The 27,797-nt window shown below is 51.4% G+C and overlaps 1 protein-coding gene across 6 annotated transcripts in view; it reads right to left on the bottom strand.

The window, feature by feature from the left end:
• LOC105725320 (copine-5) overlaps positions 1-27,797 on the bottom strand; it is a 151,525-nt gene that overhangs the window by 84,921 nt on the left and 38,807 nt on the right. For 3 of the 6 annotated variants that reach the window (XM_012464301.3, XM_064361098.1, XM_064361096.1), the window contains exons 4-11: positions 26,599-26,702; positions 25,127-25,166; positions 24,837-24,913; positions 21,284-21,343; positions 19,114-19,164; positions 18,749-18,812; positions 4,948-5,051; positions 1,070-1,174 (exon numbers count right to left, since the gene is read on the bottom strand). In XM_012464301.3, the coding sequence (XP_012319724.2) occupies positions 1,070-1,174; positions 4,948-5,051; positions 18,749-18,812; positions 19,114-19,164; positions 21,284-21,343; positions 24,837-24,913; positions 25,127-25,166; positions 26,599-26,702 (605 nt within the window). Of the gene's footprint in view, positions 1-1,069; positions 1,175-4,947; positions 5,052-18,748; positions 18,813-19,113; positions 19,165-21,283; positions 21,344-24,093; positions 24,383-24,836; positions 24,914-25,126; positions 25,167-26,598; positions 26,703-27,797 lie in introns of those variants that run through there. The other 3 variants (XM_012464302.3, XM_012464303.3, XM_021665516.2) reach the window with 3 other exon arrangements.

The following is a 27,797-nucleotide window of genomic DNA, read 5'->3' as shown; positions in this document are numbered from 1 at the left end:
GATGGATGATGCTTTTTGGTCACAGAGTCAGGATTAGCAACCAGATATCTGGTATCTGCACTCAACAATCTACACTCAAATGATGATGATGATAGCTAACATGTAATAAAAGCAGGCATATGCTGAAGCAAAAAATTTAGCTGGGCAACGTGGTGAAACCCCATCTCCACCAAAAACACGAAAAATTAGCTGGGCGTGTTGGTGCATGGTTATGGTACCAGCTACTTGGGAGGCTGAGGCAGGAGGATTGCTTGAGCCCAGGAGACAGAGGCTGCAGTGAACTGGAATCGTGCCACTGCAGTCCAGTCTGGGCCACAGAATAAGACTCTGTCTCAAAACAAAAAAAAAATTAGCTGGGTGTGGTGGTAGGTGCTTGTAGTCCCAGCTACTCAGGAGGTGGGGGTGAGAGGACCACTTGAGCCTGGGAGGTCCGGGCTGCAGTGAGCTGTGATGGCGCCACTGCCACTGCACTCCAGCCTGGGTGACTGAGCGAGACCCTGTCTAAAAAAAAAAAAATAGAAAGAAATCCCAGAAGCTCTTTGCACCCCACGCCTACCCCATTTGTTTACGGTAACTAGGCTGGCAGGATGTGTCCCCAGGATTTTGACTCCCCAGAGTCCGTTGGCCAGGAGTCGGGACCAGCTGCCTCTGCCTGCGTCAACACCCCACTTCCCTGCTGCCATCTGCTCCTCCACTGGGAACAATGAAACGACAAGCTGCTGAGCTCCAGGTTTGGGCACCCGGGACACCCATCTGGGTTTCCCTGGAATCCTGGGCACTTCCCATCCTCTTGAGAGTTTCCCACCAGTGGGGATGCCAGACAGAGAGGAGAGAGGTGGGGCAGGTGGGGAGGGGAGGGTGTGAGGCGGTGAAGAGGCAGACATTGCAGGGTACAGCAGGGGAAGAGTGGGGAGGCTTACCTGTGCAGCACACCCCACTGCACAACTCCAGAAGGCCTCGTTCCTATTGATGGGACTGACCGAGTCAATATGAATGGGGCCTCCCTCACCTGTGCTTGGGGAGGGCCCAGGAGCAGAAGGAAAGAAGAAAGGACATTTTCTTATCTCACCGATCATAGTCGCCGTTGCAGAGGGCTCTCACGGGAATGGAGAAAGTTTGCCAGACTGGGTTTAGGGTGTTCTTCATGACCTCGGTCTTGTGGCAAATGGTGAACCTGGTGAAGAAGAAGAAAGGGAAAGGGTGTCAGGCCCAAACCCACGGGAGGCGGTGCAGGTCAACAGAGGAGTCAGCTGGTTCACATCTCTGGTTCCCAGACAATGGAAACGATGCCTTCAAAAGGTGATGAGCTGTCCGTCGCTAACAGCAGCCAAGCTAATACTAGACGGTCATTTGCTGGTGACGCTGCAGAAAGGGTTCCTGTAGCGGGCGAGGACCCGGTAGTGGGGACAAGTCCCAGGGTGTCAGGAGCCCTGGGTTCTAGCCCCTGCTCTGGGGCCGTCTCGCTGTGCGACCCTGAGCAAGCTCTTCCCTCTCTCGGCCTCCAGCTCCTCACCTGTAAACCCAGGCAGTTACCCTCTATCAAAGATTCTCCATCTGCAATCCACAGAAGGATGAATGGATGAACTTCAGGGGTCTATGAACCCCTGAAACAGTGGGAGAAATTTGGTGTATGGGTTGTTTGTGCTGCTGCTCCCCTGGCCTGGAATATTCTCTCCCCCATTTCCATCTTTATGACTCACTCCTCACTACCTTCGAACGCCATCTCCATGAAACCTCCCCTGACTACCATATCTAAAATTGACAACTGCCTGGTCTCCTGCCTCGCACATCCCCTAGACTCCTCCCAGACTTTTTTTTCCCTATTTCATTTGTCACCATTTGACATTTTGATATAGTCTATTTTTTTCCTTATTTATTCTGCTCATGATCTGTCACTAAAACGTAAGTTCCATAAGAGCAAGGATTTTTGTCTTTTTTTAATCACTGGCACATCCCTAGTGCCTAGAACAGTGCCTGGCACTTCACAGGTATTCAATAATTCTTTTTAAATGAATCAATGTATTTCTTGGGGGTGACTTTCCATGGCTTTCACTGGAATGTCAATCCAATGAAATTAAAGCCCCTGACTTAGATGATCTCTAAGACCCTTTCTGCTTTTCCAGTCTGAATCCATGAACCTGCTTTGCAAACTAAAAGTACAAAATTGACTTATTCCGGATGGGCCCTAATCTGGTGTCCCTGCCCATGCCCCACACCATGCCTGGCTGGCCCCATCCTGGAAGCCAGCCCTGCCACATGGACGGGCGGCCACTAGCAGGGCTGAGCTGGGGGCAGAGGCGTCTCTCTGAGATCTCCCACCACCGCCCCAGCTACATCCCTGCTTGGAAAGGTCACCAGAATAAGTGCCTGGGCTCCGCCCATACCCACACAGCCGGTGTCATTTCTTCTCTGGCAATTTTCAAGTCAAAATGTCATTCTGTCACCATGGCTTAGTGTTTCTCTTCTCTGCTCCTTCTCGCCCACCCACTGGAGTGTGGAGATGCATGTGGGAGACCTCCTCACACACCCCAGAGCTGGTGGCGAGGACCGGAATGGGGATGGGGGCAGGAGGGGCCACAGCTGCCCATGGCTGGGGCAGGAAGGTGGGGCAGGAAGAGGAGGCTGGGGCAGTGGGGGAAGGGGAGCTAGAGGGACCACAAGGAGTAGGGAATGGGTTGTCCCGGAGGGAGGGAGGGTGATAGTGTGCAGAAGCCCTGCTGGGCTCCAAAGACCACCCCCCCACAGTCACACAGACCCCTGTGGACCCTCTGCAGCCTCCCACCTCTGAAACCACTGACTTCTCCCTTTCCCTCCTCTCGAGTGAGAGCCAAGCATGACCAGGTGTTCTAAGTGATCAGGTGCAGCTCCAGGGGCACGGCAGGTGCCTCCTTTCCTTGTTCCTCCTCCAGTGGCTGGTGTGACAGTTCCCTCTCCTGGCTGCCTCACTAACCTTCCTCTTAACTGGAGGTATCTCCCCAAGCCTTCCAGTCTTTTCCCCCAAACCTCAGGTGACCACCCTGTTCTTACCAGCACAGCCATTGCCCTTTCACAGGGGCCAGATACTGGCCCACCTCTAGGGGGGCCTCCGGATCAGTTTCTCCAGTGCCCCATGGGATCCCCTATGAGGGATCAGTGTCTCCTTGCCCCCAGGATGCTCTGGCTCGTACTTCGAATGAAACTTGCCCCCAAATAAACTCCCACGACCTCTCTGGTCTGATCGGACCAGCTCCCCAGCTGCTCTGCAAACACTCTGGGTTCTCTTGGCTCCACTGCCAGGGAGAGGGCTCTGACTTCGGTCCCCATCCAAGTCCTGCTGAGTGAGGTCCCCTCATTGTCCTTTTGCCCCCTTTCTCCCCTCCCCACTTCCTCCCCCTGCATCTCCACGGCACAGCTCCAGGGTGGGAGCTGGTGGCACCTCCCACCTGTTCATCGCGTCAGTCACGAGGCTCTCCCTCTCCCCACACCCTCCCCGCCCATCCTACACAATGCTTGCTCGCTTGCTGGCTAGGCAAGAGCAATCTTTCCCAAACACCTTTTACAGCGCACCCCTCTCCTGCTCCCAGATCCCTCTCCTCCCAGTGGGCCCCAGCCAGACAAGCCCAGCTTAGCTTGACCCTGGCTCTGCCTCTCTGGAGGGGGCCTGCGTGGACACCCAGGGAACAATATTCAGGTCTTTTCCTCCCCGACATCAAGTCAAGTCAAAGTCAACAAAAATTATTTAAAGAAATCCTTCTGGGAGTCCTTTGGTGAGACAAAGAATCCTTTTGTCATGCAAATGATCATACCTAATTTCCCTTGTTTTGTACGTGATTTAAAAATCACTTATCCCTTGAACTGAAACACACCTCCTCCTCGCTACTCCCCTGCCCCCCAACACACACACACACACACACACACACACACACACACACTCTTTCAAAGGGAATTGGGGGAAGGTCCTTCTGCCTTCTGGGCACTCTTGCTTTGCCCAAACGTTTCTCCCTTCTCCAGCCCTTCATTCTTCCCTGCTCCCCCACCCCCACCGCAGGGACCCATCTTCTTCCTCTCCATCAAAGCCCAAGTTCCCCTTCTCCAGCAGCGCTTCTCTAATTAACCTCCGTGGCCCCATCACTTTCTCATTCTGCAGAATCCCAGCCTGTAAGTGGCCACAGCCTCCCAGAACTGTGGTGCTTAAAGAGACCGTGAAGACCACGCAATCCAACTGGTTCATTTTATGGATGAGAAAACAGGCCCAGAGAGGGGGCTTCACTTGCCCCGGGTCACACAAGAGGCTGCTGGGGAGGACCTAGGTGCCCAGACGTCCCGCCCAGAACCTGTCTCCCTGCATAGATTGCTGACCTACATTTGCCAGCGTGTTGTGTATGCTTCCATCTTACTGCGGCTGGCTTCTAGACTGGGGAGAAGAGAGGAGGAAATAGAGGCTTCAGTCTGCAGTTTCAGATGAAGCCTACGGCAGAGTGCGGGGCCAGGCAGGGGATAAGGTCCAGATTGGGCCCTGTCGTGTGGGCAGCAGTAGGGGCCAGGCCAGGGGATGCTGACAGGGCTGTGGGGATAGGGGACTGGGCTTGGAGACAGGGCTGATTTGTGTAGAATGAAGGAGTTTCCAGAGGTATCCCTGAGGGACTGGCCCCCTATTCCTGCCCTAGCCCTGTTTTTGCTTACTTCCCCCACCCTCCACATGCCTAGCCCCCACCACTCAGTACCATCACTGAGACCCACAGAATGGCACCGCCGGCTTAGAGGCTGCCCCTGCCTCCCACTGACCACACCTAGGTGGCCAGGGCACTACCTAGGGGCCCCAGACTTCCACCCAGCGCCCTTGCCCTCTCTAGAGCAGAAGGAGATGGACCCAAGCCCACCCTGCCCGGCAAGTCACCACAACCCATCCATCCTTGACTCCAGAAGGGATCAGAAGGTGCAGTGCACAAGTGCCACCAGAAAACTCACGTTCCATCCTCGTTGCTTCTGTAGAATACCAAGAAGGGGTCAGATTTCCCAAAGAAGTCTTTCTTGTCCAGCTTATTGGCACAGAACTGCATGGTGGCGACATCCTGGTGGGAGGGAGGGAGAACAGAGCATGAGGCAGGAGAAGGTGACAGCGCAGCTCCGGACCCTGACAGGCATGAGGGGTCCAGGTGTAGCCCTGGCTGGAAAGCACTGACTGAGCCCCAGGCCCGTATTCCTTCCTCAAACAGCCCCCCCACCCCCAAATGGTCTAGCAGACCAGTTGGGTGGGAAGCAGGCGGAGTCTACAGCTGCCCCAGTTTGAATCCTAGCTCTGACACTTTCTCTGTGTGAACTTGGGCAAGGTAGGTGACCTCTTGGAGCCTCAGTTTCCCCTCCAGAACATGGGGCTGATGACAGCACACATCTGTGGGGTTGTCATGAGGACTAAGTAAGATCAAGGGTGTGACGTGCTCAGCAGAGCGAGGCACGTGGCAATGCCCTGCTGGATGTGAACACACGTGATTTCATTACACTTTCGCTGAGTGCCTCCAAAAGGTGACATAGCAAACCCAAGGCCACTCTGAGCTTGATCTGTGAGCCCCAAAGCCCTCTCTCTGGCCTCATTGCCTTAGTCCCTCACACCTATGTGTGGTTCCTAAAGTTTCAGATTCAGCATCATTTTCACACCCACCAACTCATGAGAGGCTCACCCAACATTCTCAGGTGGATACAGTGGGGACTGTGGACCATTTCACAGCTAAGAAGCCAAAGGCTCAGAAGAGGGAATGGCTTCCCCAAGTTCACCAAGCAGAGCCCACCTGCTGACTCCCCTGCCCTGCTCCCTGCCCCAGCTGACCCAACACACAGTGAGTACAGAGAAGGTGTCTAGGCCCTGGTGAGGATCTCTGGACCCCTCAGCCCCTCAGCCTGCTGGGGCCAACGCGGCACTGGGCAGAGATGTCCCCATCATCCTCTTCACCCCTCCCGTGTGGCCTCTGCAGCTTGAAAGCTCTGCATCCGGACAAATCAGCTTCAAAGCGGCTGAGCTCAGGGCTCTGTTGTCCAGACCCCAGGACTTGCCCTGCTTTTGGGGTCACTCCGCTCCCTCACACAGCCTACTTCCTCTTAGTGTCTTGAGATGAGTCACCCACAGCCCACTGAGGACCAAACGGTGGCAGAGAAGACGACAGAAATCCCAAGAGGCCAAAGGACTCAGTGAAAAGGCTGAGCGGTGGCTACGGTGGTATAATGGTTAGGAATATGGCTGCTGGAATCAGGCTGCCTGCTTCAGTCCCATCCCTCCTTAGCTGCATGACCTAGGACAAGTGATTCACCCTCCGTGTGCTCAGTTTTCCTACCTGTGAAATGGGGGTAATGGCAGTGCCAACCTCACAGGCTTGTGAGGATAAAGTGAGTTAACAGGCGTAGAGCGCTGTGTGCATGTGAGCTATTATCATATGTGAACACCTGTTTCCCCACCCAGCCACAGTGTGTGTGACCTCTGTCCCTGTCCCACACCCACATCCAACACCCCACATGCCTTCCCTTGGGGACATCTGATGACAACAAACACAGCCTCCCTTCATTCATTCACTCGCTCATTCATTCAACATTTATTGGATGCCATCTGAGCGGGACAGTCACTGAGCTCAGCACTTTACACCCCTTATCATATTTAGTCCTCAAAATAATCCTTTGTTACTTTTTACAAACGAGGAAGCTGGAGGTCAGAGAAGTTAGGTGACCTGCCTGAGATCACCAGCTGGTAACTGGCAGAGCAGAAATTCACACATAAATAAACTAATTTCAAAGTCATGCCTCTTCCAGTATACCACTCTGCCCCGCTGAGAGAGAGCAAATTACATTTCTCCACTTCCCTGTTTTCTTTAGAATCGGCTGATTTGTTCAGACTCTGGGCCTGCATGGGCAGGGAGGGGCTGCATTCTGGTTACCCTGGGATAGGGAAGAGGCTCTAAGGATGGGCAGTGCTAGAAACAGAATGACCTGCATAAGGAGGTGCCCAGGTAATAATGGCTTTTTTGTTTTTGAGACGGAGTTTCGCTCTTGTTGCCCAGGTTGGAGTGCAATGGCTTGATCTTGGCTCACTGCAACCTCTGCCTCCCAGGTTTGAGCAATTTTCCTGCCCTAGCCTCCTGGGAATACAGGTGCCCACCACCACGCCCAGCTAATTTTTGTATTTTTTTTTTTTTTTTTTGAGAGGGAGTTTTTTGCTGTTGTTACCCAGACTGGAGTGCAATGGCGCGATCTTGGCTCACTGCAACCTCCGCCTCCTGGGTTCAAGCAATTCTCCTGCCTCAGCCTCCCGAGTAGCTGGGACTATAGGTGCATGCCACCATGCCCAGCTAATTTTTGTACTTTTAGTAGAGATGGGGTTTCACCTTGTTGACCAGGATGGTCTCGATCTCTTGACCTCGTGATCCACCCACCTCGGCCTCCCAAAGTGCTGGGATTATAGGCGTGAGCCACCGCGCCCGGCCAATTTTTGTATTTTTAGTAGAGACAAGGTTTCACCCTTTGGTCAGGCTGGTCTTGAACTCCTGACCTCAGGTGATCCACCGACCTCAACCTCCCAAAGTGCTGGGATTACAGGCGTGAGCCACTGCACCCGGCCAGAAGGAGCACTTTAAATGCCCCCTAGGGACTCCCATCCATGGCCTGGGAAAGGGACGTGGCCCAGGACTTGATGGGCTACCATCTGGCTCTATACATTGGGGAGGCCCAGTGCAAAGGGAAAACGTGGGGCCCTCTGTTCAAAAACAATCAGGAGATTCAAGATAGTGACGGCAGAGCATTAAACCAAGCACAGGTCCCTGTGTGACTACACAGACCACATACCGGGGAAGCCGGCCCTGTCTCCTTCCCACAGAGGTGACCCACAGTGGCATCAGAAAACCACCAAGAGAGGCCCAGACTCTGCCCAGGAGAGCAGCAGGGATGGCCCCAGCAGGGAACTCAGAACTCACGGCTCCAGTCCTGGCTCTGCATAGCCTCGAGCAGGTCCCTGGAGCTCTCGGAGCCTCAGCTTCCTTGTCTGCGGAGCGCTGAATGGGATGACCACCACAGTCCTTTTAAGCTGAGCAGTCAATGCCACATGGGGAACACTGAAATAGCCATCTCTTGTGGGGAGCGCTGGCACTCAGGGGACAGTGTGGAAAGCCAAGACCCCCCCCCAGCCTTCCCAGCCCCAGCCAGGGTTTGGTTGTCATCATCATGACTTCGCCCGAATCTGGAGGTCGCCCGAGTGACACTCTCATCTGAATTAACACAGGCAAGCCACCCAGGACCTGCTCAGCCTGCACTGATTGACTATAAAACGCACACACTTGAAACAACCAAAACAGAGGCCACGAAGTCCAGAGGCAACAGCTCTTAGCTTTGCTTCCCAGTAACCCCTTGGGCCCTGTGAGATCAGGAATGGGGAGAAATATTAGAAAAAAAAATAAAAGAACTTGACAGGTCATAAGTTCCAGGGACATTCAGTGCTCCCCTGGGAGGGCTGCTGCCTCAACCCAGCACCCGACAGCAATAAACAGCACAAAGGGCCGGGCATGGGGCTCACACCTGTAATCCCAGCACTTTGGGAGGTCGAGGTGGGTGGATCACCTGAGTTCAGGGGTTCAAAACCAACCTGACCAACACGACAAAACCCCATCTCTTCTAAAAATACAAAATTAGCCGGACATGGTGGCTCATGCCTGTAATCCCAGCTACTCAGGAGGCTGAGGCAGGAGAAATGCTAGAACCTGGAAGGCAGAGGTTGCAGTGAGCCGAGATTGCGCCACTGCACTCCAGCCTAGGTGGCAAAAGCGAGACTCTGTCTTTAAAAATAATAATAATATAAACAAAAACCGAAAACAAAACACAGAGAGAAAAAACAAAGGGCACAAAGGAGCCAAGCATGACTTGGTTGGAATCCTAGCTCTGCCACCTCCCTGCTGAGTGGCCCCAGGTGGGTAACTTAACCTCTCTGAGGCTGGGTAACGTAGAAGATAGCGCCCCCTTGTGAGCCTGTGGAGAAGGCAAAAGGAGATGGCCTATGTTACATCCAGGTCCACAGTGCCTCACACAGAGCAGGAGGTAACCCTTGCAGAGTGCCACCTGCACTGGGGTGAATCATATGAAATTGCCATTAATCAGCTGTTGTTTGCCTATGAAAATGACAATATAATATGGTTCTACCCACAAGGACATATAGAGGGAAACACATACTGGGGTCTATCGGAGGGTAGGGGGTGGAGGGTGGGAGGAGGGAGAGGATCAGGAAAAATAACTAATGGGTTCTAGGCTTAATACCTGGGTGATGAAATAATCTGTACAACGAACCTCCCTAACACAAGTTAACCTATGTAACAAACCTGTGCATATACCCATAAACTTACACTAAAAGCAAAAAAAATATATATGGTTCTACCTTGTAACTGCTGTAGTAGGTAGATATAATGTCATATGTGTTAATTTATTGAATCTTTTCAACAACCCTATTAGGGAGGCACTGTTATGATTCCTTTTTTGTTTTTGATACAGGGTTTTTTTTTCTCTCTCTCTCTGTCACCCAGGTTGGAGTGCAGTGGTGCGATTTCCACTCACTGCAGCCTCAACCTCCTGGACTCAAGCGATCTTCCCACCTCAGCCTACTGAAAAGCTGAGACCACAGGTGTGTGCCACCATGCCCCATGCCCAGCTAGGTTTTTAATTTTTTTTAATTAAAAAAAATTTTAAACCCATGACAGCTAGGTTTTTAATTTTTAAATTTTGTTGCCCAGGCTGGTCTTGAACACCTGAGCTCAAGCAATCTGCCCACCTCAGCCTCCCAAAGTGCTGGAATTACAGACGTGAGCCACCACACCTGGCTATTATTCCATTTTAAAGATGAGGAAACCAAAGCACAGAGAGGTTGACACCCTTGCCTGAAGTCACACAGCTAGTAAGAGGAGCTGAGATGAGAACAAGACAGTCTGGCTCCAAAGATTATTAACTGAGATTCCAAATGATGACCTCAAATCATCAAGATAAGTTTAATTACGTTCTAACCTCAGTTTGAGGAGTCAGAGAAGTGTGAAGTCCATTTAAGAAAGGCCTCTGTGCAAACTAGTTAAAATTAAAAAAAAAAAAAAAAAAAAAAAGAAGACTGGCTCTGAAATTCAGCTAACTGTAAAAATCCGCCAGTGTGTGACACTTCCTCCCTGCAACCCTGATGGCAGATAAGTGAAGCATTGCTGGGGTTGGTGGCTGATTTTGTTCCTTAGCCTTATCCGCCCTCCCTAACACAATCTAGACCCAGGAACATTCGCCAAAAGCCCATTGTGATTATCTGTATTGTTGCACCATTGCAGAATCCGAGGGGGATAAAACAGACCTTCAGAGAAATTTCTAGGTTGAAGCGAAGGCAAGGTTCCTCCCTAATGGGTATCCATGCCACAGGGAAGTCCTTGAGACAAAGAGTGTGTAACTAACCGCCTGGGGGCTGTGCTTCGGAAGGTCTCTGCCTTTTGTTTACAGTCAGAGGAACAAGTGGGAGCTTGTGAATAGTTCAACCCCTTGATATATTTGTGAACCCAAGAAGAGGCTGGGGAAAGAGGCAGTAAGATGGACAAGGCCAGCAGGGTAACAGAGCAGCAAATTCTGGCTGAGGGTCAGAGATTCAGCTGTTTGACAGCCTCAGCCTCAGAGCAGTGCTCTCTGAGCACATAAAATGCCGTTCCCTTGGCCAGGCATGGTGGCACACACCTGTAATTTCAGCACTTTGGGAGGTCGAGGTGGGAGGACTGCTTGAGCTCAGGAGTTCGAGACCAGCCTGGACAACATGGTGAAACCCCTTATCTACTAAAAATACATAAAAATAACCAGGTGTGGTGGTACGTGCCTGTAGTCCCAGCTACTCAGGAGGCTGAGGTGGAAGGATTGAGCCCGTGACATGGAGGTTGCAGTGAGCCATGATCATGCCACTGCACTCCAGCCTGGGCAACTCCATCTCAACAAAAAAAAAAAAGAGAGAGAGAGAGAGGGTTAAGAAAAAAAGAAATGCCATTCCCACCAGAAGCATCACTGGAATCAATCACGGAGAAGATAAAGCAGCTCCTACAATATATAATTTCCTGCAATTTCTGTCTTTCACCCTATCTTTTTAAAAAACATATTAAGTTCTTCTAAAACATCAAGACTGCCTCCATTTGCATCCCTCCACATGTTAATGGGGCCGCTGGGGAGACTACAGCGAACAGCCTTGCTCTCCAGGGTGGCCTGGCCTGCTCTGGCAGCTCAGCCCTCCTTGCCCTGAAGGGGGCTATGAAGGAAGGTTAGAGGTCAGACCCAGAGGTCAGCAGGTGGGCTGAAGGCCGGGGACTGGGAAGCAACCCCCAGTAGGGGGAGAACAGAAAAAGGCTGTTGGGTCTCACTGGCAGCTTCCAGATTCAGAACAAGAGGGGAGTGCAAAATTTAAAGGGAGCCCCAAATCTCAGTGATCAAAAAAATTTTTAATGTGACATTTGAAAAATCAAGATCAATGCAGAAGCTGTAATAAACAGGATATGACAATTTTAAATAAAGCAGAGGCACAGAAAAGTAACTTGTCCCGGGCCACATAGCTGGTAAGCAATGGCTTTTGGTCTGGATCCTGAGCCCAAGTTCTTAACTACCGTGCCCTACCACTTACATGCCTTAAGAAGCACTTTTAAAGCCAGGAACAATGGCTCACACCTGGAATCCCAGCTACTCAGAAGGCTGAGGCAGGAGGATTGCTTGAGGCCAGGAGTTCAAGACCAGCCTGGACAACATAGTGAGGTCCCCTCTATCTCTAAAAAAAATAACAATTTAAAAAATTTAGGTCAGGAACTGTGGCTCATGGCTGCAATCTCAGCATTTTGGGAGACCGAGGCGGGCAGATCACTTGAGGTCAGGAGTTCAAAACCAGCCTGGCCAAATTGGTGAAACCCCATCACTACTAAAAATACAAAATTGGTGAAATCCCATCTCTACTGAAAATACAGGCGTGGTGGTGCACACCTGTAATCCCAGCTACTCAGGAGGTTGAGGGCAGGAGAATCGCTTGAACCCGGAAGTGGAGGTTGCAGGAAGCCGAAACCATGCCACTGTACTCCAGCCTGGGTGACAGGGCCGTCTCAAAAATAAGAAATAAAAAGAAGCACTTTTAGATAGATGGTAGAGCCATGGCACTTTAATTGTCTTCTCCTTAAAATGCACTGGATTTTCCAAATCTCCTAGATCTCACATATTGTCTTTTTTAGTTAGAAAAAAAGAAGACATCGATGAAAAAGAAAAGGAATCATTAGCCCCAACTCTGAAATTCAGCACTCCAGCTGGAGGAAACACACCTGGAGCTGGGGGTGATTCTGTGAGGAGGGCCTTTAGGAAGAGGAGGCTGGAGCTGGGCTCATGGGATGGGATGGCAGAAGCAGGAGACCCCTGATGTCAGCGAAGACCCCACAGGCCGGAGGTTATTCATACACAGATGGTGGGTACAGAAGCTGGTCTGAGAGACTGGGCCTGTCTTTCTGCATAGATTCTAATAACCACGGTGAGGCCAAGCTGGCTTTTCTTTGTTGTCTTAATGACCGACTTCCCAAACAATCCAATCAGTTGTGCATCTGTTGATTTGGTCATTCAGAGGCTGAAAACCCCAGACTGACCGTTTCCCCTCCCACTCATTGAGCTTGTGTTTCTGGGCTACTAACCAAAATCCATCAACTGAAGTTCCAAAGAAAAACAGAACAATTTGCATACGAGGATGTTCACTACAGTATTGTTTACATTGTTTCCTATAAAAGAACAGCTTCGATCAATTATAGCCCATCCATACAATAGAGAAATAACACACAGCCATTAAATACATGTTTTCTAAAAGTGTATAATGATATCGGAAAGGCAGCCTGTAAAACTGGATACCATACTTTATCAATTATAAGAAAAATTATGTACATGGACACTCAGAAAGAAAGCCTTGGAGGGAACACATCAAAATGTCAATAGCGATGATCTCTGGGTGATTTTTTCCATGCTATTTATATTTTTCTGTATTTTCCAACTTGTCCATAATGAACATGTTAATTTTTTTAGCATTAGGAAAAATGCGTTTGTTCCGTTTTGGCTTTTTAAAGCAAGATAAATTATTTCTAAGACCAAAAAATTTCAAACTAACCTTAAGGAAGGGTGATGCTTGAATGCTGGTAACACAGTATGCTCATATCAGTCTCAGCCACAACACGCATCTTTCCTGCCTATTAACCTGCATCCTTCCAAGTCTCAGAAAACCTTCACCACCTCTGCCACTTCACTTGACTCTTCCTTCTCCCTCCCTCCCATGGCTCTTCCCTCTTGCCTTTAGAACAATGAAAGTTTCGATTGTGTTGGGGTCAAGGCTGCTTTGTTCTCCTGCTATGAGATCCCATACAATCTGGTCCCGACTCTCACCATCGCTACCTACAGTCTCATCTTTCCGACTCATCATCCATCACTCCCTCCTGCCCCAGGGCCTTTGCACAGGCTGTTTTCTCTGCCTGGACTAATCTTCCCCAGGTAACTACAAGAGCTCATTCTGCCACCTGTCTGTATATAGTGGCATATTACATAGTATCTACACATTTTCCTTCAGGATAGTCAAAAGTGTGATAAAAGAGTTGTTGTAAGAAGAGGCACTGCATCTGACAGGGCTGAGGACTGCTGCTGTAGCGTGATTGCTGGCTGGCATTTCCATCTCTCACACTAAATTAAAAATTCTGGGCGAGAGGCTGGGCATGATGGCTGACACCTGTAATCCCAGCACTTTGGGAGGCTGAGGCAGGTGGATTCCAAAGTCAGGAGTTTGAGACCAGCCAGGCCAAAATGGTGAAACCCTGTCTCTACTAAAAATATAAAAATTAGCCGGGTGTGGTGGTGGGTGTCTGTAGTCCCAGCCATTTGGGAGGCTGAGGCAGGAGAATTGCTTGAACCCAGGAGGCAGAGGTTGCAGTGAGCTGAGATTGAGCCACTGCACTCCAGCCTGGGCAACAAGCGAGACTCTATCTCAAGAAAAAAAAATTCTGAGAGAGCAGGGACTCAGTCAAAGCACATTTTCTGAACTGAAATGAATGAATACATGAGCCAGCTGGTGACATCTAAGGGGTGGGGAGGGCCCCAGGGCCAGTCATGGTGTGAAGTTCCAACTCTCTTTGCTTAAGAGAGATGAGGCACACCCTTCCTCCTTCATCATTGCCTCCTCCATGACCACCACCACCATCCTGGCTTGGCCAGCCAGTCGTGTGGAGGGACCTGACTAGGAGGTGGGAAGGACGTACTATCCTGAGCGGGGAAGTTGGACTCCAGAGCAAGGCGGTCTGGTGGCTGACAGGTCTAGGGGGACACAAGGGGCTGGGAAGTGGAGGGCAAAGAGTTATCTAACCCTCTGTATCGACGACAGCCTCTACTTTTCTTTTTCTTTTTTTCTTTTTCTTTTTTTTTGAGACACGGTCTCACTCTGTCCCCCAGGCTTCAGTGCAGTGATCCAATCATGGCTCACTGCAGCCTTGACCTCCCAAGCTCAAGTGATTCTCTTGCCCCAGCCTCCTGAGTAGCTGGGACCACAGACACGTACCACCCTGCCCTACTAAATTTTAAAATATTTTTGTACAGCTGGGCGCGGTGGCTCATGTCTATAATCCTAACACTTTGGGAGGCTGAGGCGGGAGGATCACCTGAGTTCAAGAGTTTGAGACCATCCTGGCCAACATGGTGAAACCCCGTCTCTACTAAAAATACAAAAATTAGCTGGGTGTGGTGGCAGGTGCCTGTAATCCCAGCTAGTCAGGAGGTTGAGACAGTTGAATTGTTTGAACCCAGGAGGTAGAAGCTGCAGTGAGCCTAGATCTCACCACTGCACTCCAGCCTGGATGACAGAGCAAGACTCTGTCTCAAAAAAAAATTTTTTTGTAGAGATGGTCGTGGGGTGTGGGGGGGTCTCTCTGTGATGTCCAGGCTGGTCTCAACTCTTGAGTTCAAGCTATTCTCATGCCTTGCTCAGCCTCTCAAAGTGCTGAGATTGCAGGCGTGAACCCCAGCCTCCACTGCTCAAAGCCAGCCTGCCTGCTGAGGGCAACTGGGCCCCACGAGGAATAGAAGGTCGGTGACTGTTCCCTGCACCGTGAGGGCCCGAGACTCCATGGGTGAGGGAAAGACTCTGAGGATGAGGAGTCCAAGGCCTGAGATAGAATCCCAGCAATCTTAGGCAGGCCACTAATTTCTCCACATCTGTAAAACAGGGTCACTCACACCTACCCAGTTCCCCAGCCCCCAAGCCCTGCGGTCAGAATTAAATAAGTCTAAATAAGAGAGTCTTGGTAAACAAATGTTGGCCAGTGTTCCCGGCAGGAACAATCGTTTTACTGCTGAGCAGAACTGAATCTTGAGTGATTCAGAAGGCCCTTCGGGAGACCAACCTCATCACGGTCAACATCAAGTACCATCCGATAGTATTTGGATCAAACTCTGATTGTGGGAACTTCCTTGGCATTTAAATTCCAGATGAACCAGGCTTTTCCATAACCTGTCACACTATGCTGGTGATAGGCTGGAGTCCACTCTAATCCTTTGCCGGTTCCCACCAGCCCACACTGTCCCCATGGATGGAGAGAGGGTTTGTCTACTTCGCAAAATGTATTCATTTGAGCAGGAAGCCCTGCTCTGGTGAAAAATCAGTTCTCAGACCCCACCCTCTTCCTTTGATCCTCCCACTGAATGCTGAGCTGGAAAGACGAAGCAAAGCTGTTCTGATGTAATTATTTTAATTCAGCCAGATGCTGGGAATTAGTCTCTTTTCCTCGCAAGGATTCTAGGGAGAGACAGAACTCAGCTAAAGATGCCCCAGAAGAAAAGGAGCTGACAATCTCAGGAGGAAGGGAGGGCGCTGTCCGCCCCCGACATAGACCCCTGGTGCTGGAACAGCTTAAATCAAGGAAACTGCTGCCATCCCTGGGTGAAGGAGTAGGGAGGGTTGGGGAAGAAGGAGGAAGAGGGAGGGTTTAACACCTGATAGGTATTAAACAAGAGGACTGCTTACCAACCGCCGGAATGCTAGACCAGTAATGGCCATCAGCATTGTCTAGATTGTTAGAATTTTCAAAGCACTTTCACTTATATGACTTTATTTAGTTATAAACTAGGGGGGAAGTCACCAGCTGGGCTAGAAGCTTGGGGAAACACTGAATTTAGGTTCAAGGAATTCAGATGCACCCTTTCCTAGGCATCTGTTGGCCACACTCATGTTCATGAACTCCTTTAATTCTCACCGCCACCCTATCAGCGCCAAGCTACAGGTGGAAAATGAGGCTCTGGGGACCGCACCAGCTCTATTCCACGGGGCAACTGACTTCCCTCCCTTGTCTGAACCCCAGTGGCGTCCAGATCCTCAGCCAACCCATGTGTGGTTTTCTTCATCACCTGGTGCTGAACACTCGGTCTGTGCTTCCTACACATTCAGTCACCTATTCGTGGTAGGTCCTCGGAGCACCTCCTGCACCCTGAGTCCTGCCCTGGGCGTGCACAGTGGGTGGGGTTCAATCCCGCCGTCAAGTGCCTTCAGATCCACTGAGATATGTAGATGAGCAGAGCAGCCAGAATGAGCAGTTGCATATGAATTCCTCTGGTCATCTCTATGCTGCCCTGTCCTATCGAGTCTGTGTTCACGTGTCTTATTCTTCCACTGGAAGCTCTTGAAAACAGAGTTTGTAACACCACAGCCCACTGGTGGAAGACCTTGGTTCTTAGAACCAAATTGCCCAGTGTTAAATCTCTTCTACTCAGTGACTGTGTGACCCTGTACAGGTCACTTAACCTCTCTGTGCCTCAGTTTCCTTATCTATAAAAGTGAGGAAAATTAATGGGGACCGTAATTCATCAGCTATTATAACACATCATACTACATTATATATTATAATACATCGGATAAATAAGTCAATACATGTAAGCCACTTAGCACAGTGTACGGACCAAAATAATGACTCAATTAATGTTCTCTAACACTGTTATATCTCTATACCTGCAGTTCTCAAAGTATGGACCCGGAGCCCCAGGGGATTTGTAGGGCTCAAAACTATTTTCTTTTCTTTCTTTTTTTTTTTTGAGACAGTCTCTCTCTGTCACCCAGGCTGAAGTGCAGTGGCTCGATCTCGGCTCACTGCAACCTCCGCCTCCTGGGTTCAAGTAATTCTCTGCCTCCACCTCCCAAGTATCTGGGATTACAGGCATGTGCCACCATACCCAGCTAATTTTTTTTTGTATTTTTAGTTGAGATGGGGTTTCACCATCTTGGCCAGGCTGGTCTTGAAGTCCTGACCTCGTGATCCACCTGCCTCGGCCTCCCAAAGTGCTAGGATTACAGGCGTGAGCCACCATGCCCGGCCAAAACTGTTTTCATCATGACGCTAAGATGAAGAGTTTTCCGGAGGTTATCTGACAGAGATTTCACAACAGATTGACTACAGAAGCAGCTATGAGAATCCAGATGTCTTCCATGAAGTCACACATTAAAGAGATTTGCAAAAATGTAAAACAAGGCCACTCTTCTCACCAAATGACTATTGTGAGTTATTGTTTTTTAAAATAGCTGTGATTTATGTTGACCCATAATGGGTTCAACTATTGTTATTATCAAAGGAATTAATAAATACATTTTAAAAAATTCTGTTTCAATTTCTAGTATGGTAAATATTGATCAATAGCTGATCCATAGCACTGACTTCCCAGGAAGGTAGGAAAATCTTGTTTCTCCTGGTCACCCCTCCCAGCCCCATGGGAAGCTGTAGCCCAGGCTCTGTTTACGCTTGCACCCTGCCCGTCCCTGCATCTGTCCCAGCCTCCTCCTCTCCTCCCCAAGCCCCACCACTTTCCCCGCTGTATCCCCCATTTAACCTAAGAGTCACTCTTAGGTTAGATAGTGGTGGTTTCGGGGCTGAGCCCAGATCTTAGAATCAGGCTGACCTGGATTAGAATCACGACTCTGCTGCTTATCATCCTTGAGCAGGGTATGTTGCCTCTCTGAGCCTCAATTTCCTCAGCCATAGAATGGGAGTAACATTTTAGTACCCACCTCTCAGGATGATTGTCAGGAGCAGTGATAACTTACATAAAGCGCCCATTATTTGACAAATACTGATCATCACCATTATGATCCTTTATCATTATGATTGACCATGAGGTCTCCTGAGCCCCTTCTTGGTGTGCTCAGCTGTCCCCATCTCCTGCGCCCCCACATTCCTACAGAAGAAGCAAACCAAGGGCTGCCTGGGACTGCAGACTTCTTCCAACACATGCACGCGCACGCACACACACACTCCATCCACTCCGTGCATGGCGTCAGCGGACTCCAGAGATGAAAGTGAAAAATGACAGTTAAATGTCAAGCACCCAGGCTCCCTTCAAGGCTGAAAAGGTCCCTTTGCTGCCACAGTGTTGATGCCAAGGCGGTCTTGGCTGAAGGACACGTGAGTGGAGGCTGTGATGGGGGGGAGGGAGGGAGGCCTGGCATGGGAGCCAGGGGACCGGGCTCAGCTGGGCTCTGCTGCTGACTGTGGGTGAGTTCCTTCTCCTCTCTGGGCCTCAGTCTGCTCAGCTATAAAAAGGGAAAACACCCACTAGCTCTGATGTTGTAGAATTCTGTGACAGCCAGGTCAGCATCAGGAGCCCTGTCTATCCTCAGTTCCCTCCAGGGTCTCAGGGAGGCCAGCTTGCACTCTGTCACCGCCATCACCGCCCACTTCGACCTCATCCTGTGCCTGAGTCCTCTGCCACTCACCCTACAGTTGCTGAGCTCCTCAGCGGACAGGACGATGGTGCCACATTTCTTCCCTGGGACTCCACTGGGAGAGGAGAAGATGAAAGAATGGAAAGCCAGACAAAGACAGAGCCATAAACCTGAACACTCCCTCAATCAGCCCACTGCCCATCCACCCCCTCCCCCTACCATCCAGCAGACCTGCCCCAAAGTCCCTGAGAAGACAGAGTCTCCTGAAATCCTTGTGGCAGTGTGGCCTCGTGCACTGCTTCCTGGGGCCGGGTCCCCAGGCCTGGAGCTGCCCCACCCCCTGCTCCCCGAGAGCCCACCAGGAAGGGTTGTGCCTGCAGTGAAAGTCCTAGAATCGGAAAAGCATCCAGACTCACCCGGAGGCTTCCAGACCAGTGGTTCTCAAACTTTCCATCCAAAGACCACTTCTGTGGGCAAAAAACCTCATGGGCTAGCCACCCCACTTCACACACGGCTGACCCCCAGAGCCCCGGGACAGTGCAGCTCTGAGCCACTCTGATACGTCACGGGAAGGAGGAAGGCAGGAGGGCTGGTGGACCCTCACTGGCAGCTTGCCCAGGCTCTCTCCCATGGCTACCTCCCCTTGAATGCCTTGGCTGGGGTCTCCCTTGGGGTGAGAGATCCCAGCCGACTGTACAGCTCCCCAGCGAAATGGGCAACCAGGTCAAGGTCCGTGAAGTCAGTCCACCCCAGCACACACCCCTCCGGGAGGGCAAGATTCTGGGCTGCGGCTCCACCCAGGGGACGTAAATCACCTCTTCCCCTGGTTAGATGGGACCCCCTCCTTCAGGCACCAGCCCGGCCCACTCTGATGTTCGGGACTAAGCCGGAGGTGGGGGAGTCCCAGGGTAGCCAGGGGCCACCGGGAGGGAGAGGAAAATCGGTTGTCCAGCAGCTCTGTGACTTTGGGCTCATTCCTGTACCTCTCTGAGCCTCAGTTTTCACCCCTGTATGAGTGTGACTGTAGCATCCACTTTACTAATATACACATACAGCGCTTGGCACAGAGAAGGCCTGCAGTGAGCAGCATCCCCCTGCCACACCCTTTGCTTCACAATTGTGCAATGCTGGTAAAATCCAGCCTCACACCTCAGTCCAGCCCCAGGGCCACCAACATTCTGTCTGTGGAACACACTTTGAGAACCACTGATGGAGCTCTTCCCAGCACCAGCTCTTGGAGGGAGAGGCTCTCAAACAGAGGAGGCAGGGGAGGAAGGGGAGCCGGCCCTGGGGAACTGACGGGACAGCCCAGATCTCTCCAAATGAGGTGAGCAGAGCAGGGGCCACATCTGGGGCATCTGCTGCCATGCACAGGGGACAGGGACAGTGCCTGCCAGCTTGTCCCCCTAGACTTGGGCAGCTGAGCTGAGTACCTCAAAGCTTTTCCCCACCCCCTGGTCTGGTCCTCCATGGTAGTAAAGACATGATTTGTTTGCCCAGGAGACAGAATCCTCCACGCTGGCCTCCTCCGCCCTGTGCTTCTCCATCTGTTCCTCTCTTTGCCTCTGAGTCCTTCTTCTATTTCCGATCCTTCTTTCCCTCCTCTCCAGCCCCAACCTGCTCCCACCTGCTTGGCCTCCCTTTCTCTTTCTCCCTCCCTGTCTCTGCATCTCTGTCTGACTCCGGCTGCCTCCCCAGTTGCTGCTTCTCTACTCTCCCGGTGAATTAGCATCCACACTCTCCCGGGCCCCCTGCAGGCCCCTTCCCCACCTGCAGCTGGTGCAGGGGCATATCCAGCGGCTGCAGCCGCAATTCCTGAGAGCCCTCAGGGAAGGCCAGGGGAGCTCTGCGGACCCCAACAAAATGCCCTTCTGCAGAGGCCCCCTGCCCTGCATTCCCCCGCCCCCAGCCCAAGTGGGCGAGTGGGCGTGAGAAAGAAGCCAGGGTGGGAACTCCCCAACCAGGAAAGGAGAGAGAAGGAGGGGGAGGATCTGCGTTGCCCACATTTGCATGAGGGCAACCGAAACCAGATGCTCAGGGTGGCGGAGCGAGGCTGGCCCACCACAGCTGGCGAGCAAACGAGCAAGCGTGAAAAGTGGGGATTCAGCTGGATCTGCTCTGCGGTGAGGAGGAGGCGGACATCCAGCAGCCAAAACAAGGGAGGGGAACAGAGGGGCGTGGATAAAGAGAGGGGAGGAAAGAGGGGGAGAGAAGGGTGGGGGTTGGGGCTGAGAGAAGCCAGGCCAGGGAAAGAGGAAGGGAACGGAGAGTGCCCAGCCCCGCTGATTCCTAGAAAACATCCCCCACCTGTAAGGCTCACCCTGCTCCCTGAAGTCCCAGGAGGCACTGGGGCTTGAGATGCCCAAGCTCTAACTGGGATGGGGGAGGGGCCAGCTGCTGAGTGGGGAGCTCTGTCCAGTGCCCAAAGCACCTGGGTGCCTAAGGAGGAATCCAGGACTCTATATCCCCGGATTGGGGTAAAATTCACAGTGGTGGGAGCAGGGATGAGGCCCAGACTCTGAAGCCCCCTTTGCAGAGCTGGCTGAATGTCTAAGGACTCCAGGGCAGAGATATCTGGTGACCTACCCATTGGACACGGCTGGCATGGGTTTGCCCGTCCTGGAATTCAGGCTGAATGCGCCTATCCTGCGGAGAGAGAGGGGCAGAGAGAGCATGCCATGAGCTGGGCACCCCCATGCAGACAGGCCAGAGCACTTGGCATCTGGATGCTTGGAGACAAGCGGCTGCTCCGGAAGTCATTCAAACAGGATCAAAGCCACCTGCCAGAGCAAGTGCAGTCCTTCTTCTGGGCAAGTTCCTCTCCCTCAGTGGTTCTCAAGGTGGGATGCCCAGACCAGCAGCACCAGCATGTCCTGGGAATGTGTTACTAATGGGAATGTAAATTCTCAGGCCCAGCCCGGACCCACATACCCACGGGAGCAGACACTCTGCAGGGTGGAGCCCAGCAATCTGTGGTGACACTGGTGCCTGCTGCACTTTGGGAACCCCGGCTCTCCCTTTCCAGCTTCCCCATCCAGACTGTGAGATGGGGAGACTGCTGGAAGAATCACATGAGATCATGGTATGGGCTGAACTGTGTCCCCCAAAATACGTGTATTGAAATCTTAATCTCCAGGACCTCAGAAGGTGACGGTATTTGGAGATAGGGTCTTTAAGGAGGTAATTAAGGTAAAATGAGGCCGGGTGCAGTGGCTCACGCCTGTAATCCCAGCACTTTGGGAAGCCGAGGCGGGCAGATCACCTGAGGTAGGGAGTTCGAAACCAGCATGACCAACATGGAGAAACTCCATCTCTACTAAAAACACAAAATTAGCTGGGCATGGTGGCAGGTGCCTGTAATCCCAGCTACTCGGGAAGCTGAGGCAGGAGAATTGCTTGAACCCAGGAGGCGGAGGTTGCGGTGAGCTGAGATTGTGCCATGCACTCCAGCCTGGGCAACAGAGCAAGACTCCATCTCCAAAAAAAAAAAAAGGTAAAAGGAGGTTACGGCAGTGGGCCCTAATCCAATGACTGGTCTCCTTATAAGAAGAGGTGATGAGGACACAGACGTGCACAGAGAGACGACAACGTGAAGACACAGGGACGAGAAAGAAGACAGACTTCCTCAGAAGAAACGAACTCTGCTGACATCTTAATCTTCGACGCCTAGTCTCCAGAATTGTGAGAAAATAAATTTCTGTTATTTAAGCCACTCAATTTGTGGTATTTGCCACAATGGCCCCAGCAAACTAGCACAAGCAAAACACCACTGGCCCTCATGCCTGGCCCAAAATAGATGCTCAATAAACAGGAGCTGCTCACAGGGTTTAGTCAGGAAGGCAGCTACACTTAGACACATGAAACCTTCGATGCGGGTAAAAGATCCACCTCCTCCTCCAACATTGCCATCAACCTCTGTATTTAATTTAATTTAATTTAATTTTTGAGATGGAGTCTGGTTCTGTCACCCAGGCTAGAGTGCATTGGTGTGATCTCAGCTCACTGCAACCTCCACCTCCCAGGTTCAAGCGATTGTCCTGCCTCAGCTTCCCTAGTAGCTGGGACTACAGGCATGCACCACCATGCCAGATTAATTTTTGTATTTTTAGTAGAGATGGGTTTTCGCCATGTTGGCCAGGCTGGTCTCAAACAACTCCTGACCTCAGGTGATCTGCCCACTTCGGCCTCCCAAAGTGCTGGGATTACAGGCGCGAGCCACCATGTTCTGCCAACCTCTGTATTTTAGATCTTGCTTGTCCTTTAAGGCTCAGTTTCAAAAGCCATTGCCATAGGGAATCTCTCTCAGTACTCCCCCAAGCCTAGAAGGTGTTCCCTGTCACCAACGGCGGAGCAGGTGACAGCAGTCAGGAAACAGACCAAAATGACTAGTGGCTTTAGACCCAGGCATCTGGGAAGTGGGAAGCACAGACACTTTCCTCTCAGGGCATCTCCAACCTGGCAATTCAGGTAAAGCCATGGGTGGGGGTGCTGCTGGAAAGAGCGGATGCTAATGGGTGTGCCGTACTTAGCACGTGGTTAACACTGAAGTGGGCATAGAGGCAGATGTTCCTAGAGAAAGAATATAAAATGACAAATGAAAAGTGTTAGAAATATGTCCTAAGAGGGAGGGGCCTAGCAAATATGAATGTAAATTTTGTAAACTTTTTTTCAAGAGGCCCTCAAATTCTATCAGCTACAGAGGACCCCCAAACAGGGATTTTCCCCTTGTTCTCAATGAATGACAGCTATTTTCATTATTTTCTAGGAACCCAGAAATGAGACCTTTTGGGGGGCAAGGAGACATTTCCAAGGGCCCTGAAGTTACCACGAGTTACTGGGAGGTCACGGGCAAGGATCTGGAAGAGAGATCACACATACACACACACACAGTCACACACACACCCTGCAGTTATTACTATTATTACTAGACAGTCTCGCTCTGTTGCCCAGGCTGGAGTACAGTAGTGCAATCTCAGCTCATTGCAACCTCCTGGGTTCACGTGATTCTCATGCCTCAGCCTCCCAAGTTGCTGGGACTACAGGTGTGCACCACCACACATGGCTGTTTTTTTTTTGTATTTTTAGTAGAGACAGGGTTTCACCGTGTTGGCCAGGCCGGTCTTGAACTCCTGAGCTCAGGCAATCTGCCCGCCTTGGCCTCCCCCAAAGTGTTGGGATTACAGGCCTGAGCCACCGTGCCCGGTTTACACTGCAGTAATTGGTCATGGTGAGGGGACAGCGTCCAGTGGGAACTTGGCAGAAGCAATCAAGGGACTAGTGAGCTCCCTTTTCTGGCCTCTCTGCCCTATGGCCGGGATGCCTGTCCCAGTCTGCAGGCCTCTCTTTCCTGGGTCCTGCCCATGAGTGTCAATCTAAAATAATCAAAAGGCTCAGGATCCAGTTAAATTAGTTTATTCAAATGCAAAGTGCGAGGGTGGCCATCCAGAGAAACATGGACATCAAAGAATGGTGACCAGTGTTCCCCAGTGTAGGGAAAGGTGAGAATCGTTTATACAGGCAAGGGCAAGGGTCCTGCCTCTGGGACTTCCTGAGAAATAGGGACAAGAGAGGCCACCCTCAACACCTAGCCAGCCGTAGCTGACCCCTGAAGATACCCTCAGGCTCCATAGTGTGAAGCCTTAGGATTCCTCATTCCAGAGTCTGCTTCAGAGTGACAGCCTTTCCCTAAAAGCAAATTAAGGTCCTATAATGCAGACTGTCAGGGACAGGATAAGATGGGAGGGGCCTCACTGTACCCAGCTCTGGCCTACAAGCTGTGAACAATTTTAGGAATATGCTATGTGAGTAGAGCCCTGGGTTCAAATACCAGCTCTCCCACTTCTAGCTGTGTGTCCTTGGGCAAGTCACTTCCCCTGTCTGGGCACTATGATGGGGTCAGTGTGGGAATAGACTAGATGGTGCCTTGGGCCTTCCCAGGAGGATGGGGTCTAATAACCTAGCCTGGGTTCCCCTGAAATACCTGGGTTAGAAGCCCCATGGTGAGAGCAGGAGGCATGGGGTCTCTTTATTCCTAACAACCCTGCAGATGCCAGTCATAGTCAGCCCTCACCCTGAGTCAGCCCCCAGCAGAGTGGGCAGGAAGTTGGTCTACCACTGGGAAAGCAACCCAGACACTCACGTGAGAGGCTTCTCCAGGCGGCTCCCAGGGGACCCCACAATCTCTCCAAGCGTGCAGAAGGCCTGGCCCAGGAAATCCTGCATATCCAGTGAACAAAAGAGACCAGTGTCACTCGCTCTGCTCACAGCTACCCCACCTCCCCCAATGCCCAACCCCTGGAAGCGTGAGGGCCCCAAAATGACAGGACACAGCATCAGACAAACGTTCCATCACAGCAAAGCCCCTGGCCTAGCCAGAGGACAGCACTTCAGAAACGATGGAATCGCTGAACAGTCACTGGCAGAACTCACGTGTTTGGATAAATCAGGACTCTTAGAGTCAACGTCGTATCTGCAGGGAACACAGAGAAATGATGAAGGCAGCTGCAGGTGTTCCTCCCAACCCTGCCTACATTCTCAAGTTGAGTCAGGGCCCCTGTCCCCCAAAACACAGGTCCCAACACAGTGACTATTACTAGGAGTAATGGTTGGAGGGCATGAAAGGGAGCCTTCTGGGTGCTGGACATGTTCTGTCCTTGGTCTGGGTGATGGGCAGAGGGGTGGAAATGGATGTAAAAATGGATCATGGAGTAGGCACTAAAATTTACGCACTTCATTGTATATATGTTATACCTCATTAAAAATGGAAAAAAATTAAATCAGTGAGCTCTGTCACCCTGGCTGGGTCACAGGTGGCCGAGCCACCTTACCTTTCACTCCTTTCACTTGCAGAGTTCCCCATCTTTGCTCTAGCTAATACCTGGCTTCTGACCTTCCCTTACGGCCTCACCTTACCCAGGCCTGCCCAGCTTGCCCTTGGGCTTGGTCACTCAAGAAGGAGGGAGGCATTAACGCCGTCAGCTGGCTGTAGGTAGGGTGATGCTGCAGCTGGGCTCCTCCCCTCACCTGGGGCCTGCTCACCTGCAACCTTCCCCCAGCATCTCCCACCCACCCACTGGCAGCTCCACAGCCAAACAGCCATGCCAGGCCCAGATGACTCCTGCTGAGGCTTGGTCACTCTCTTATCAGCCCTCTCCAAAATGTCACCAGGTGACTTCTCTACAATGGGCTGTGTTGACTCTCCTCAGCCTCAAGGCCTCCCATCACCCCCTCCAAAGCCATTTCCTTCCACTGCGTTCTTTCCTTTGTTCCCTAAGGTCCCAAAGCCCCTTCTTTCCTACTCTGACCACTCTTCTGTGGGGCAAAGGCTTTTTAAACCATTCCATACCCCATAAAAACACCACCACAAACTCCCCTGCCTGTTCACCAAGCCTGAAATCCCACCCTGATCTTCAGTGTCAGGAGAAGGGGACTCTCATTTTCTGATGGACGCCAGATGCCTGAGCCCCATCAGTCAGGCCACCTCAGCAGGAGGGGAGGCTGCAGGGGACCATCTCCCAGAACACGCTTGGACAGAGGAAGCAGTCAGTGGGTACCTCCCGGTTACTAGGGGAGAAAAGGGCTCCCAGAGGCCCAGCCAAGAGTTGCCTTCAGGATCTTTCTTCAACGGACATCCCCCAGCACCAAGCAGCTTGCCCAACGGCCAACTTAACTGAGACAAACTGGGGTGAGGGTCATTGTTCTCTCTCCTCCTCCCCCTTTCCATCTCTCCTGGTAAGGGTGCAGATGGACTTCAGCTAATTATCACTTCTATCCCAGGCCAACCCTGGGCTCCTGCTACTATCTCAGCTCCTCCCACCTCCCTCAACCGCAGGCCTGTGGTCCCCCCTCCCAGCAGCCTTCCTTCCCACGTGGCTGCATCTTCAGCACCATCTTCCACTTACAGATCAAAACGGAGGTTCTGCTTCTCCTCGAAGAAGTAATCCACAATGAACTTGCGCACGAAGTCGGGATTGAGCGTGTTGTCGATGACTTCAGTGCGCCCGAACTGCAAGAGAAGATGGAGTGTGAACCTCAGGGTGGGGCCGGTGGGGTAGGACTGGTGGGGCAGGGGAGAGCACTGAGCTCAGGGCCCCTTAGTCCTGGTTCCTGCAATTATGAAAGCTCTGCCTCTCCGGACTCCTGACCTCCATCCCCTCCCAATCAAGGCATGAGTTCTTCCATCTGACAGTGGAAGCCATGTTCAGGATGGCTCCAACCCACACGACTTCTCCCCACATCCATGCAAGCTGACCTGAGCGGGCCCTTTCCTTCACCTGGCCTCCCCGTCTCTGCCAGTGGCATATCCTCATTCCTTTAAGGCCTAGCGTAAATGCCACCTCCTCCAGGAAGCCTTCTTGATTCCTCCAACCAGAGAGTTTTATTTCTCTGAGCCCCCACCGAACTTGTGCCCACTCCATGACCACCGTTCTGAGAACTGATTCCATAATTAGGGGTGTACTTATTCAATTCTCCAATTGCGAACACAAGGGCAGAGGCAGGAACTGTAGGAGGCCACCTCCTAAAAGATCCCCACCTTTTGGTATTCATAGGCTTTGTGATCACCTCCTCTTGAACATGGGCTGGATCTAGTGACACTCTTGTACTGAACAGAATATCACACAAGTCATAGGATGTCACTTCCTAGGTTATGTTATAAACAAGTATGACTTCTGTCTGGGCACCCTCTCTTGCTCTGTCTTGCTTGCCCACTTTGATAAAACCAGTTGCCCTGTTGTGAGCTGCCTGATGAAGAGGGTGGCAAGGAAAGGAGGGCTAACACCCGTGATGAGCAGTGGCTGTCAGTCCACCCATCCATAAGAATTAAATCCTGCCAACGACCACTGGGTGAGTTTGCAAGCAAATCTAGCCCAGTAGAACGTTGAGATGATTGAAAAGCCAGACAACACCCTCATTGTGACCTTGTGAGAAACCCTAAACCAGAGGACCCAGCAAAGCTGCACTCAGATTCCTGCCTGCTGTTTAAACCACTAAACCCTGGGGTTATTTGTTCCTCAGCAATAGCTAACTAATTCGGAGACTTAATTGTCTTGGTTTCCCTTAGAGCTGATATTCTAGAGTTTTGTACATAATAGGCACTCAA

Source organism: Aotus nancymaae, unplaced genomic scaffold (assembly GCF_030222135.1).
Source record: "Aotus nancymaae isolate 86718 unplaced genomic scaffold, 86718_ANA_hifiasm-v0.15.2.pri h1tg000040l, whole genome shotgun sequence".
Classification (NCBI taxonomy): domain Eukaryota; kingdom Metazoa; phylum Chordata; class Mammalia; order Primates; family Aotidae; genus Aotus; species Aotus nancymaae.
The sequence above is the reverse complement of the archived record's forward strand: the minus strand, read 5'-3'. Positions and strand labels throughout refer to the sequence as shown.